Source organism: Podarcis muralis, chromosome 4 (genome assembly GCF_964188315.1).
Source record: "Podarcis muralis chromosome 4, rPodMur119.hap1.1, whole genome shotgun sequence".
In the NCBI taxonomy this organism is placed as follows: Eukaryota; Metazoa; Chordata; class Lepidosauria; order Squamata; family Lacertidae; genus Podarcis; species Podarcis muralis.
In genome coordinates, this window is record NC_135658.1 from 25,018,193 (window position 1) to 25,033,931 (window position 15,739).

The 15,739-nt window shown below is 38.6% G+C and overlaps 1 protein-coding gene across 2 annotated transcripts in view; it reads right to left on the reverse strand.

Moving 5' to 3' along the window:
- Positions 1-1,340: 1,340 nt before the first annotated feature.
- ZDHHC20 (zDHHC palmitoyltransferase 20) overlaps positions 1,341-15,739 on the reverse strand; it is a 40,647-nt gene continuing 26,248 nt past the window's right edge. Inside the window, exons 7-14 of one of the 2 annotated variants that reach the window (XM_028726316.2) lie at positions 15,067-15,187; positions 11,547-11,582; positions 10,446-10,578; positions 9,117-9,243; positions 7,450-7,539; positions 6,512-6,627; positions 6,176-6,257; positions 1,341-5,402 (exon numbers count right to left, since the gene is read on the reverse strand). In XM_028726316.2, the coding sequence (XP_028582149.2) occupies positions 6,220-6,257; positions 6,512-6,627; positions 7,450-7,539; positions 9,117-9,243; positions 10,446-10,578; positions 11,547-11,582; positions 15,067-15,187 (661 nt within the window). In that variant the 3' untranslated portion in view covers positions 1,341-5,402; positions 6,176-6,219. The remainder of the gene's footprint in view (positions 5,403-6,175; positions 6,258-6,511; positions 6,628-7,449; positions 7,540-9,116; positions 9,244-10,445; positions 10,579-11,546; positions 11,583-15,066; positions 15,188-15,739) is intronic. The other variant, XM_028726317.2, reaches the window with a different exon arrangement.

Here is a 15,739-nt window from a genome sequence, read left to right on the forward strand (position 1 = left end):
AGGAGCTGTGACTTTTCAGCAATCTGTGTAAAACCTTCTTCCTGATGTAGCAAACCATCTCCAGTATTTTTCCCCAGGAGCTGTAATTCCACACCCACCTCCACTTTACTCAGTGATTTGCCCATTATCATGTTCTGCATCTCCCATTTTTAATTGCTTTCTCTGTTGATCAAATAATTTTTGAAAACCTGTCACAGTTAATAGATTATTTCTTAACATACTTGCAATCTTGGGTGCTGCTAGTAGTACAGTCCTAACCACATTCTTAGCATTCCATTCTTCCTACTGCGAGCGCAGCAGCAACCATTAATTTTCATTACTGTCAATGCAATTACTTGTGAAATGGAGGATCAAAGATATAACAGCACAAGAACATAGACACTTCTTAGAGATTCTCTTCTCTGTTATAAGCAGGTGCATGTTATAAACAGCTCTATACTTTCCTCGAAACAAACTAGATACTTCCTGAAAAAAACCAATTTTGCCTTCAGTCTTTCAGTAACTTCTCTTCTTAAGCCAGCTTTAGGGTCATATTTCAAATTGACATTTTTACTGACAAAGGAGTAGTTTCTTTAATTTCTTTAGTGATTTATAGTAGTTTCAGATATAACTAAAGAAAGGAGGTATGGTTATTTCTTTTCCTAGAAGATTGACCTCCAGAGATCTTTAGTAGTACCTGGGCAATGTTGTCGTTTTTCCCACTCCTGGTCACTCACCCGTCTGATAGGATTTTTCGATCCCACATCAGCAAGCAATCCATCAAGAACATCCAGGAATTAATCCAAATGTTGTCTCTGTTCAGCAGAAACAAAAATGACACATAATCCTCCACCGTTAATTACCACTTAATTACATCTTTGGGGAGCTCCCAAGAGAGGTGACTAACCTGTGACGGCTCCTTCCCCGGAAGTGTATATTGAGAGTGTTTGTTTATTTTAGCTTTGTCATGTGTGTCCTCAGTGGTAGCATGCTTTCTAGCAGCAACCTGTCAGGGACAGAGGTAGGCAACAGTGATCCATGCTTTGGGCTGGGACACTTCCATCTCAAGTATAATGTCAATGGGACCTGTGAAATGTATCCTGTCCTAATTTGTTAGCCCTTACTAGCTAACATTTCCAGGCAAAATGGAGCCAAGTGTGGGGACCCAAAATAGAGGTGAACTCTGGCAACATCTGGCCACTGTTATCTTTATTTAATTGGCCTGACACATGAGAGATAGCCCCAACTAACTTTTAAAGCCCCTCTTCCCAAGTGATGTCCCCACGCATTTATACCCACACATAAAAGAGAATCGAATCTTCATCACTTGCACCAATTAGAAATGCATTTCACAAGTTAGCTCATTTTTTCAACGTATTTATTTAGTTTCTTTTGCATTCAGTGTGTCATAATCCATTTTAATGTATCATCACTTTGGCAAAGAAGGGTTTAAAGATTATGCTTTTTCCCCTTAAAAGGAGCTATGCTTAAGATATTAATGGAAGTCTGCACTTTGATATATAAAATACTCAACATGATTTAAAATTATTGGTGAAAAATACACATGAAAATACTACAAGGTGCAGATAAAAACATGAAAATTTCAGGCAAAATGATCTGTATTTTATATCTAATTTATTTATAAAAGTCTGTTTAAAAAGTCACTTAAAAGTATTAATGGCAATGCTTTCTTTGTGCATAGGAATATTCCTATCTGCAACATAAAAAACAGATGCATTATTCACATTATATATCCTCTAAATAACCTCATACCAATTTAAATTTGAGTATTTGCAAGCTTACTTAGTTACAGTGGATATACCTTTATTTAAGTAAAATCCTTGCATACACCTTTGTCATAAATACAGGGCAATGTATTTGACATACCCACTGGTAAACACGCAGGTTGTGGCAGCCCTAGACATAAACTAAGGATGTCACTCTTATGGCCTTGTAATTTACACACGAGGGCAGAAGAAATGAAGACACAGTGGAGAGATGTTCTCTGTTTTGCATTATGGTCTGCAATTCTAAACCATGTATTTATATGTCATCTCTGCAGAAACCCATAGGACTTCCTGGTAAATGCATTTAGGAATGAAGGAAAAATCTGCATTCCTTAAACCACTTTATATAAAATTTTCCTGGTAGAATCCCAGAATTCTGGGACTACTTGGGAATTGCAACATAATGTAACTTGTACATTTGATGGTGTTTACAATTTCTAGGTACCAAGAAAAAGGTTCTGATGCTGTCCTAACTTGACCCAAGTTATGAGTCAGTCATATCCCTGTTGGATGATCTTCTACAACTCAACTTCACTTATTGTTCTGTAAATGTGGACAGACATTTTCTACCATTTGCAAGATTCAAGTTAAGATCTGGAGAATACATATTGAATATTAAGACTGAGTTAAAGCATAAGTTTCCAACACAGATCCAAGAGATGTATTGCTAAGTAACCAGGAGCTAATGTCACATTGTGGTTTAGGGTTGGCATCTTATTAAAAATAAAGATGTTTGGAACTTGATTGACTCTAGTAGTAGATACCAATTGTTAAGGCATTATTCTACCAGAAAAAAGAGTGGTTGGTAAAAGAAAAAAGTGCTGCTGTTTTAAAAAACAACAACTTCACGCCAAATCTGTAACATAAAATTGAACTCATAAAAGTGGCCAGCAAGCAACGCCAGATTGTGCTAGAGTCAGAACTCAGTGACTAGGAAGGGGAGCTTCTTGAAACAGGAATGTGTCTGCTAGGGAATGCAAACTGTATTTACTAGCATTAAAAATTACATTGATTCTTAAATGTGACCTGCTGATGCGAGGTCATTTACTAGCAAAATGTTTTCATAAGGCATTGGAATTAAAACTAAACTGTTTACAAACTATATTCTTTGGTATAATTTCTCAATACTGGTCAAGATAGCTTAAACAACGGATACCATGAAGAAGAGTTCTTCTGGAACCTTTTCAAAGTGGTTTAAGGACTGCAAATCAATAAAGTATTAAATATTGACAATTATTACCCCAATAGTGAAAAAAGGGAATGCATTAACAGCAATGTGTGGACTTCTAACATTCACGTTAAGTGCAGATGGGCCTTAATTCCTATGTACACTCTACAAAGAGAACCCTGTTACCCATTTTACGTACTCTACATATATGACATACTATAAGAAATGTGCTGCTATAGTTGACCTAACTGGTAAACGCAACCCATAAATTTATGGCCTGGCTCCCAAGATATACTTGATTCCATTCTATCCTTTCCTGAAGCTGTTGAGAGTCAAAGCGCAGGTACTGTATGATGAATGGGACAAGCAAGGCAGAGCATGGCACCTCTGCCCACTTGCGTCAACACTGAAGGGGCTGTCCATCTGCTATAGTGCCTAGCTAGTGCAAGAAGTTGTGGGACCATTCTGTGGACTGGCTGGGACATAGGAAGACAAAAAACCAAACCTGCCTCCGTTCATCCCCACCTGACCTGGAGAAGCTATATGCAAGGTGCTGTTGTGCCACATAAAGCTTATTTCCCCCATGTGCTCTGAAGCACTGGTGGCAACTGCTATTTCAGGGCAGGAGTTGGGGTGAAATCCCACTACCTTGAGTATGGAGAGTGAGGTTAGCAGTTGCACTGAAAGCCCTGAGCTTGATTTATGCATTTTGCACAGGAAGGGTGTAGGATCCAGCTCTTGAGTTTGGGTTGGTCACAAAGACAGCACAAACCATTTTAGCTTTTCCTTCATTTTGTAAACTAAGCTAAGAGATCTAAGAAGATCCTAAACTATTTTACAAACTACAAAATTTATTTTCAATATAACTCCCCCCACCCAACTATCGCCATGTTTCCTAAGATTTGCAAAGTGGATCCCGGTTTTTCCACTTGTATCATACATGGGATAATTTATATAAAAGGGGTTTGGGAAGAATTCAATATTTTTATGGAGGTAACGAACTATGAGCAGCTTGGACACAATTTATGATAGGGAATTAAAAGGTACACATCAAGGTAGAATGATGGGGCAGTCTAACACCATACAGTGAGCCAAGACGGAACTTCATGGCTACAATGGTCTCCTCATTAAAGAGTATTGAAAGCCAGAATTCTGCTTAAAGAGCTGGGCGGCTGGAGATGAGGATTCTTCTGAGTCAAGCATCGAGTACTGTGCTGCCCCTTGTGAACTGATAATAAAGATTAAGCCCCCACAGTAGTTTGTAGAATTATCTGCTCAGAAAAAGATTTGTGTCTTAAAAGGATAGGCCTTGGATTCAGGGTCAGTGAGACTGTGGGAGGGAGAGATGCCAAAGCAGGGGTAACTAGAGAACAAACCCTCTTTCTCCCTTGGGTGCATTCTTCCACACCTTACTCGAGGAATTTTGCTAGTAAAAATCCCTGTGAAATCCAGTCCCATAAAGTACAGTACATATTTGTTTCTTTTCTCTTAAAAAAGAAATGGATGATCTCTGGAGCTGGGCTGAAAGAAGATGGATAAATCAATTGGGATCTTTATGCTGGGATTATCAGTCAAAAAGATTTGAAAGTAATATTCAGGTAAACACCTCGGGGGGGGTGCGGGGAAGGAAGGAGAGGAATTCATTGAATTATATTGTTGATATGGCTTAATAAGACAAATTCTAGAAATTAAACTATTGGCACTTTAAAGAAACAGAAAGTTGAGGAAACTTTATTCTCCCTAACTAATGTACCATGTTGCCAGTGGGCCCTTATTTCTGGAAAAAATAAAAAATAATGCAATGGAAAAACCTTGCTTGTCTGATGTTGTATTGCAACAAAGCAAGCCTGTAGGAAGAGAACTTCAATATCAGAGAGGACTAAAAGGCCAGAGTCTTGGGTTGGCTGTTTAGCAACCCCTACCAATACCACTGGTTATCTGATAATGGTAGTGGAGAAAGCAAAAATGCTTCATGCTGCAAGTCCACCAGATAGTGCTTTGAGACACATAATCATACTGTGCGGTTTCAATGGCCGTACTCTATGATTGTTTCACTCTTTCCTCCCCTGCCCCATCTTTCTTCCATAGACTGGCTATGGAAGAAACTCCCGTATGACACCGGCATGGTATTTCTCACACCAACTTTGCAGAATTAGTTTCCTCCACCGCGGTGCAGCCAAAATGCATAGTTTCTGCACTTCTAAGAGTCTTGCATACTCTCATATCCTTCCAGGGTATTTCAGGATTTGGCCCTTGTAGTGGCTTACGTCCATGTTGCAAAAATGCACATCAAGAATCTTAAGGCATCAAACTTTCTGCTATGCAACAGTGCTCATAAGCATCCACTGGATACCGTCAAGGATTTCGTTTTTTCATATCCTGCTAACATGCTGGCACTGTTCCATTGATATATCAGTGTCTTCCATACAAAATTAAGTAATATCCAAGCACAAATGTAGTGTAGAAACCTATACGGAAAACAAATTACATTAGTGTAATGCTGCATAAAGACAGAGATAGAAAAAAGACATGGCTACCTACTCCGGATTTTGATCTATGTCACTTCCTTGCATGACTTACTGCTTATGAAGGGCTTTCCCCAAAATGACTGAAGCCCACCTGGGGTCTCTGTGCTGCCACCTGCGTTCCACTCATACAACTTCTATCAGCTTGGTCTTGGGATGCTGGCAACTGCACTGTAAACACATTTCTATCCAAACAGGAATTGGCTTCTGCTCTGTGAAATCTGCCTGCTGCTTTAAATCTGCTTTGGAAATAGATTTGCGGTATCTCAAATTAGCCTATATAAAACTCATCCCCTAATCGCAGACACAAGGGAACTGATCGCGGCTACTCCACACTGAAGAAACACTGTTCTGATGCTTATCACCACCGTTTTCCAACGTATTCATTGCTGGAATTCTATAACTCAAAGCAGGTGCCAGGTCTTAGATCTGTTCAGATTAAAGCCATGCTCAGCATGACTGACAGCAGATGATGCATTCTGGACAGAGGAAAATCATTCAAACATATGTATCAAACCACAGATTGCAATATTTTCAAGTCCTTAATTGCTGTGTTTCTGCCTTCACTTTTAAGACTAGGATTTATATTTCTGATGCATCACCCATGCTCCATTTTCCTTTTTTTAAAAAAGAAGGCTTTCAGAACGAAAAGAATCTTATTTCACAGCCTTACAAGGTCACAATAAATCACTATTTCTGAGCGGAAGTTATCTTACCATCTTTTCCTCTCCACTGAGAGGGATGGACACTGAAGCCAAGATCAGCTCTCCAATGAAACTATAATATGCTTTTTTACACCTTTAAAAAATAAAACAAAACATAATGATAAAGGTACATATTTTAGAGATTTTACATGATGGAAATATTTTTTGGGGGAGCAGCATTAAGCTAGCATCTGACCTCTTTATTTGTATTAATCTGTAAAAGACAAACTTGTCCATTTTTAAATTCAGTTACTCTCCAGTCTCTCTCTCTCTCTCTTTCGTTTAATCAGAATGCTGAAATTGTGTTCTATAACAAGTGATTATAATTAATCAGTTAACATTCAGTACCTGATTTAACATTTTCATCTTCTGAATTGGTTTCCACCCACTGGTTTTCACTGGCCAGCAATCGATTTTGGGACTCGCTTAGTGGCCTAACAGGAAATGGCTGACTGGGACCCGAGCTGAAAAGAAGAACTGCTATCAGAAGCTGGAGTTCATGCACCAAAGGACGTGAAATTCTTAAATGCTATTCTGGAGACCAACACAATATCAATTAATATTGCTCAGTTCAGACATAACTGGCATGAGCTTCAGGCTTGCCTGCTGTCCCCTCCCCTTCATGCATGATGGGAGGAGATTTAAGGCACCAATTCCTAGTAAGTAAGAAACTTTGCTAACCAGGAAAAGAGGCTTTAAATGTCCTCCCCTCAAGTGTAAAGGGGAGGGTTGGATTGTTCAAGCCTATAACAAGAAACAATAGTTTGTGGTTACATGAACTAAACTGGCACAATCTCTCTCAAGGGCTACTCTGAATGCCTGGCATACAACAGAAAGGATGCACAGGGAATTAATTGGTGAGAACAGTGAGCTTGTAAGAGAGATAAGGCTGAAAGCTCCATATGGCAGGTCAGGACGAAGGCAGGAAAAATTGAGGCTTAGAAAGCTCAACTTTAAACAGACAAGGTGTCCATAACTAAGCTTATACTATAAAGATTGTCAAACATAAAGAACTTCCCATTAAAAAGAAATAAACTTTCCAGCCTAACTCAGTTCAAAGTCAAACAGCATCAAAGGACGTTTAGAGTGGGGGGGAGTAAAAAAGGAGGCTAAGACCTGATGAACAATGGGTCAAAAGCAGAGGCAGGGAAAAGATTAGACTACAAAGAGGACTGTTCACATTTGGCCACAGCTGTGGTCTTCAATATGCATTTTTCCTTGCTTTGTAAAAATGATACACGTAAGATAAAAGGAAACAAGACACAAGTGAAAGAAAAACCACACACCTTTTAGCAGGATCATTTTGGCTTGAGACAGTAAGCTGCTCTGGATCCATAATCACCAAGCGTGTTGGAAAGTTACAGCCATCCCCTAAGCTGAAGAATAAAACAGACATGACATCTAACTAGCGTGCTATTAAAAACTAACACTAATGGATACACTGGGTTTAAAACAGTTATATGAAGTGGCACATTTAAGTGACTCAGTAAATGTAGATAGTACATCGCCCTGTTCAAACAATGGAATGTTCTGGTTGGTATAGCAGATGGTTAAGTAACTTTTAAGCACTGCAACCTCCACTACAAATAATGCAGGAAATGACTTATTTCAGAGCTGCAGGTAATTTGCATGTTTATTTATTTAGTATAAACACCATGGAAGCATATATGTACTTGTTCAACAAAGGTTTGTCTCCAAAATAATAAAAAAAGGCTTGTGCTCCACTGGAACAACACAAAACACCTATGTGAGCTTGAACGCAGGAAATTTAAGACATAAAAGAATGTGTATTATCAGTAAATTACAAGCAGTCTGTTTAACCTCAAGAGTTCACCGGAGTGTTTTTGAATGTCTCAGTTTGAACTGAAATCTCATTTTCTTGCTGTTTCTCTTAAATTTCTAAAACATGGGGCATTAGCTATTACTGTAGAAATTGTACCTGGCTGCTGACCTCACAAAGCAAGGCAGTCTTTTTAAATACAAAGTTCTTACAAAGGTCTGAGCGACCTATATTCCTTGACAGTATGTTATTTCTGCATGTTCAAGGTTACAGCACAGCTGTTAGCGTGTGGAAGGCAACTAAAACAGACCCTTTAAAAAAGTGTTGTCCTCATGCTGGGAATACTAACAGTAGGACTTGGCAAAGATGCCACTTTTTAAAAAAGGACAATTGTACAAATGATCTGCAAATATCCACAGATAAGAAGTAATGACAACCAACTATTTTGACTCTGCTTTATTTTGTAAAGTCATAGAAATACTTTGATATGGTTCCATTTGTATTTAACTTGAACCATAGATGCATGAAGCCCAATCCTATTGAATATTACTTGGGAGGTATATTTTAATACTACTACTAATAATAATTTATTATTTATACCCCACCCATCTGACTGGGTTTCCCCAGCCACTGGGAGGCTTCCAACAAAATATTAAAAATGCAACAAAATCATGACAAATAAAGTTTGCTCCCAGGCAAGCATGCACAAGACTTACAAACAGTTATGTAGAATAAAAGAGGTGTCTACTGCAAAGTTCTGAAAACGTTTGTCAACAACAGACGTTACAACTGTAGAAAACAAGAATCACTGTCTAGAATACAGAGAGATTAAAAGTAAAAACTGGTATCTAGTACAGTGGCATGGTCCTGAAGAAAAAGGTTTATGTATTATGGAATATTTTAAATAATTTGTATAAAATACACAGTACAGAACAAGGACCTCACAATATAGAGGATTGAACATGCAACCTCCCAGGCTACATTATGCACAGAAATAATTTTTAAAATAATGCAGTTTAGGTCTTAGCAGATGATATTATCATTTAGTTAGCACATATATACAAGTTACAATTTTAGCAGTATTTAGGATTGCTAGCTTCACTAAATCACCAAACTCTAGATTTTACTCTAATAACTTTTAAAAGTAGAAGAATAAAATTTAAATAAGAATACCTTGTAAAAATTGGTAGCAACCAGTACTTCTTCTCATCTCCAAAAACCTCTCTCAAGTTTTTACTGCATCCGAGAGAGAAGCCATTTTTGTCAGGTCCATTTCGAAACATAGGTGCCCTGAAAGCTTCTGTATCACACACAGAAAACAAAAGTAAACAAACGTGGGAAAGAGGACAGATCTCTTAAGAATATATGAAGAGCCCTGCTGGATCAAGCCAAATGCCCACCCAGCATCTTGCTTTCACAGTGCCCAGCCAGGACCTCAGCACAACAACACTCTTCTACTTGTGCTCCCTAGCAACTGCTATTCAGAGGCATAATTCCTCTGAGCCTGGAGGTAATATATGGCCATTAAGACTAGTAATCACTGACAGCCTTACCCTCCATGTATTTGTCTAACACTTTAAAGCCACTAAGTAGCAAAAATGCAAAATTTCTACAAAATAAGAGAGTTTTTGTTGTTGTTGTTTTCATTAAAATTGCACTCTTAAAAAATGAGCTAGAAAAACACGGACCAAATTCAACAAAAGCAGTGGCTGGAACAAATATAGGAAGCAACTAATTAAACAGACATTTTTAGTAAAGATGTTCCATTTGGTATGGTTTAAACCAGCTCCTGGAAGTGAGAGCTGGACCATAAAGAAGGCTGATCGCAGAAGAATTGATGCTTTTGAATTATGGTGTTGGAGGAGACTCTTGAGAGTCCCATGGACTGCAAGAAGATCAAACCTATCCATTCTGAAGGAAGGACAGATCCTGAAGCTGAGGCTCCAATACTCTGGCCACCTCATGAGAAGAGAAGACTCTGGAAAAAACCCTGATGTTGGGAAAGATGGAAGGCACAAGGAGAAGGGGATGACAGAGGACGAGATGGCTGGACAGTGTTCTCAAAGCTACCAGCATGAGTCTGACCGAACTGCGGGAGGCAGTGGAAGACAGGAGTGCTTGGCGCGCTCTGGTCCATGGGGTCACGAAGAGTCGGACACGACTAAACAACAACAACAACAAAAACCCAGCTCCTGTATCTAACAACAGCCAACCTAAGATGGAAAGGAAGCATTTCAATAAGTTAAAAGGGCCAGTAGCAGGGAACAGTATAAGTCACTTTAAACCGATATGCTGATTGAGGGGTACAATCCTAAACTCCAGGGATTCTTAACAGGACTTGCTTATGAGTAAGCACAGCTATGAAACACACTAAGCAACCTTGAGCCAATAGCACATGCTCAGACTAACGTAGCTCACAGGATTAACGGTGAGGAGAAAGTAGAATAACATTGAGTTTCTTGGAATTGGAATAGATAACAATACCGCAGGTTGTTTACTAACCTATTGTTGACCTGTTTTTGCCAACCAGCCAGCAGTGATAGCTGAAAAGTGACAGTATACTGATGAAGAACATGGCAGCCACAAAGAAAAGGAAGAGAACATGGAATTTTGCACGCGTGTCCAGCAGTTCATTCTGGAAGAAGAAGAAAACGGGGGGTGGGATTAGTATTTCTATTCAACAGCTGCTCTTCTATAAAGTTGCCTCTCTGAGCTAAAGCCAGTATCATCATATCCGAACATTACTATGAGCATATTTAGCATTTTAGAAACCTAAATTATATGAAACCAATGTAGAACTGCAAGTCACAGGGCTTGCCATTATTTTGTGACAGAGTGTACATGGGTATCACTGTAAAAGCACATTCAACATCCTTTGTTGTGCGTCCATATGATTTCTAAGTGGTGCTATACTTCCTATACGATGTTTACAATGTGTATTTTTCTTTACGTAACTTAAACTGCCTGAGGGAAGATGTAGAGTATGCCTACACACTATAAATTCAACTATAAAATCGGAAATGGGGGCAGGATGAGCCTTCCTCCCACTCATCTGAACTTAATTAGACGTTCAGTATGAAGTTAACTGAACACTGTTATTTGTAAGTAGCCACATGATCATGTGAACCAACACACACCACATACAATGTAAGCCTCTGTAAGAAGGGGAAAGTTATAGGGAATGTGCATAGTTGTTTTTTTAATGATGTTTTTACATTAAGTAGAAGTGTCATTTCATGAGAAAAGGTCTCGTGTATTTTTAATTCAGTTTCAAGTTTTTCCACATATGCTCAGATTACAAAAATCTCATGAAACAATAAATAGTTTAATTGCAGCAGTTACATAGCTTGAAAAACCAATTATTTCTAAAAGATGACCTTTAAAATAGAAAGGTAAAATTCTCTCATCATAGATTAGCATCCATTTAAGTTACCACCAGCATTTAAGTGTACTAATTTCTTCTTCGGCTCTCCACATTAAGCTTCAATTAATTAAAAATACATAATTATACAGACAGTATTACAAAATAGTATGATAATCTTGTTTCATTATTAAAAATGAATGAGCACACCAGAACAGACTTCAGCTTAAATTGCATTTTACCTTTGGACAATTCTCAGCAGATTTCCTGCGGCAAAGCTTTGTGCAAATAAAGACAATTTATTAAATAGCTTTATCCCTTCAAGGCTGGTGTTTAGAAACAGTAAAAACGTTGTTAGAAAATTAATGGCTTATGCGTGCAGCATTCAATGGCAAGAGGCCTTAGTCTACATTCAGTGGATGAACATGTAAAGGTGAGCTTGTGTTTGCACAATGAGATTGAAGTAAAAGGTAATTTATTTTAATGGTGTGGACTCAAGGCACACCATTAAAATTAAGATTAACACATTGCTCTCTCTAATTTTCCACATTGGAAGTTCAGCCTTGAAGCCAATTGGTTTTATATAGATCCAAGAAGACTCTTGGAAGCTAATGTTAATAGTGATGTGAGGTTTGGAAATTTGTTACCCAGCTACAAATCAGAGCATTTTGAAAGCACAGTGTCCTTGCCACTATTACAGAATTACAGAATGAGTTATTTGGAGACTCTCTTCAATTTATTGTATGATGTGGGTTTGGGTACAGGCAAGATACCTATCATTTGCTTACGTATATCACTTTAATTCTAAAATCATAGCTTAAACCATTCTCAATGGATCTTTGAAAAGCCACAGATCTCCCTATGCAGTGGTTCCCAATTAGCTAAGTACTGCAGACCCCATGTTTTTGAAAATGTTGACATCTGTGTGGTAGTTTTGGTTATGTGAATGGTGCCACCATACCCTCCAACATGTCCCAGCGCAAAACTGGGGTGCATGTTTTCTGGGCCATGCACCTGTGCAAGAGCACGGCACCCCAAATCGTGTCATTTTGGGTGCTGCAATCTTCTATGTTTTGGGGCACAGCATGGCCGCCCCAAAACAGGATGCCCCAGACAGTTGGCAGGCATGTGCCATCGACTCCCTGGGTAAGTTATGCCAGTTGGAAACCACTGCTTTAAAATGTATCTTTATAAGAACTGATGGAGAAGTATCTTCAAAAATGTTTAAAAGGAAAGCAGCATGTTTCCTTTCAAAATGTTAGTGAGCTAAAACTCACATATCTGAAAAACGGAGGAAATCAAGAATATCTAAGTAGTTTCTTGAAAAAATAATGGGAGTCACACATACAGAGAGAGAGAGAGAGAGAGAGAGAGAGAGAGAGAGAGCAGGAATGGAATGTGTTTAGGGAAGTTTTTTATGTCTAATTATTTATTGCGTTTTTAATATTCTGTTGGGAGCCACCCAGAGTGGCTGGGAAAACCCAGCTAGATGGGCAGGGTATAAATATTATTGATTGATTGATTAAACACATCTTTAGATTAACCAGTTCCAGTACTGTATCTCAGAGCCACTGACTGATATTACATTATCACATGAAATAATATTATGATTCTATCTGCCTATTACCAATAGCTGCCCAGAGACACTTGTCTCCTTATTTGTACTGTATGTATTGCTATATATAATTCTTCTTCTAATATCTTTTGGTAACTTTCACTACAGTTACTGGAAACAGTAGTTGTGGGTATGTTTAACCTGGAAAAGAGCAGACTGAGGGGTGATATGAAAGCCATCTTCAAATATCTCAAGGGCTGTCGCATGGAAGAGGGAACATACTGGTTTTCTCCTGCTCTGGAGGGCAGGACTCAAACCAATGGCTTCAAGTTACAAGAAAGGAGATTCAGACTAAATACAGTATCAGGGAAAACATTTTGACAGCAGGAGCTGTCTCCATGAGAGGTTGTGGACTCTCCTTTCTTGAAGGTTTTTGAGCAGAGGTTAGATGGCCATCTCTCATGGATGCTTTAGCTGAGATTCCTGCATTGCGGGGGGTTGGACCAGCTCTACAATTCTATGATTCTTTAATAGATAATTGGTAAACCCAGAAAGTGTATGTGGTGCCAAGCACAGAATTTTGGAAGCATCCCGTCACGTTTAAAGCACTGGGTGAGGATGCACAGGACATCTGCTGTGAATGTAGAAGGTTCCAAGTACAGTCCTTATCATCGTCAGGCAGAGCTGGGAGAGACTCCTATCTAAAACCCTGGGGAGCCATTGCTAGTCAGTGTAGACCAGTGATGGCCAAACTTGGCCCTCCAGCTGTTTTGGGACTACAACTCCCATCATCCCTTGCTAACAGTGGTCAGGGATGATGGGAATTGTAGTCCCTAAACAGCTGGAGGGCCAAGTTTGGCCATCACTGGTGTAGACGATACTGAGCTTGATGAACCAGTGGTTGGATTTGATATAAAGTAGCTTCCCATGTTTCAGGCAGAAAGCTCACTGGATGGCATTTGCCAAGTCTGTCTCAGTTCAGATGTATTTAGCTCAGCTTAAAGAAATAACGAGTGAGTCTTGCATGCATGCACACCACCCTTTCCTTCTCAGGAGGTTGCAATTAGCCTCCAGTTAACCACCGTTCCCCCCATTATCTCCAAACCTAGAAATGGTGGTTTTCAAATTAGAAACAAGTTAGGATCTTAAACCACCATTTAAAGTTGATGTAAGATCCTGGCCTGTTCTGAAGCTGGTAACCATAGTTTTCCAAATCAGATGTAATGGGAAACAAGGAAGAAGAAGAAGAGGAGGAGGAGGAGTTTGGACTTGATATCCCACTTTATCACTACCCTAAGGAGTCTCAAAACGGCTATCAATCTCCTTTGCATGGCCAAATAAAGCCCTTTGTGGCACAGTGGATCAGCGCGTCTGGCTGTTAACCAGAAGGCTGGTGGTTTGAGGCTGTGGGCAGGATTCATGCATGGCAGGGCATTGGACTAAACTCTCAGGGTCCCTTCCAACTCTACAATTCTATCATTCTATAAGGCCCATATTTCTCTATGCTTAACCAACCCTCAGAAGGGTGTCTTTATCCTCACAAGAGAAGATCTCATGGAATATTAAGAGAGAGAATTTACTCTGAGCCGGTCAAAGATTTTCCTTTTCTACTTGTGATACATGCACACACAAACTGTTTCCTGAAATCAAAACTGACTTCTTTAATGTAAGAAGTTATCTCATTAAATAAGAAGCTCTCTTATATTCCATGTTCTTCAGAAGCACAACGGTGCAAGTCCACAGCCATTGGCAACATGAGGCATTTTTGGCTTCTTGTGGCACAAACCTCAGTGGTCTACAGCCTTCATAATATTGTATTTTCAGGTAGTGATTTAATATGAAGTAAATAATGCTACTCAATCAGAGTAGTGAAGATCATTATTTTGGAATTAGATGAGGGCAATGTTGACATTTTCCGAGCTAATAAATGTCATATGAACATAATGTGGTCTCTTAAAACATGCAGAGCAAAAACTGTCCCAGAGTTTTCCAGCTCTAGTGAATCTGAAAAAACACACATTATTAAATAAATAAATTTAGATTAACTATCGGTAGGTTTTTATTCCTTCAGCCACTTCAAACTGATGATGGTTATATGTGGTATGTCAACAATAAATGCATGATGTTTAAACACAGAGAGACAGACAGCTAAATAGACAGATAAAATATCTAAGATGTGATTTTTTTAACAAAAAAACCCCACTTACTGTCCAAAACTTTATGAAATACTGCAGCACTGTAGAGGCAACAAAAAGACAATACAGGAGGGAATAAAGTAAAAACAGGAGGAAAAACTTGTAGTTTGAAAATCCCACGCAGTTATTCACCCTAGGAAAGAAAATAAAAACTGCTAAGTAAACCTGGAAGAATGGCAGGCAGTAAAAGGGTCTATCTTTTAGGTTTGCCATTGCAAGCAGAATTAGGCAAACTGTTTTCTGGAAGTAACTTAAATGCCTAAAGTAAAAAGTTTCCCTTTAGGTCAGGAGAGTTTGCTCTCTTTTACAATGCATAACACTTGAAATTGATTTTTAAAAACCATCCCTTTATCAATTAAAAATGACTGAAATGTTGCTTATTAACTATGCAAACATGAATACAATTTGTATTTTTGTCCAGTTGTTTCCATTTATTCACAAATTGTCTCTTTCATTCTAATGATCCTTTTTTGCTCTAAACCTGATTTTATTTTAAAACTCTAATCCTTCTAAAGGGAAGTATTAAAACCATTCAGTAGAAACTGTCACTACGTAATAATATTAATGCTTTTTATGGTACAATCCTCTTCCAATATAAAACTTCCCATTAATTTTAACAAAATATGACTGCAGCCTTAGGCTTTCATTTTTCATTTTGTTTTTCATTTCATTTTCATTTTCATTC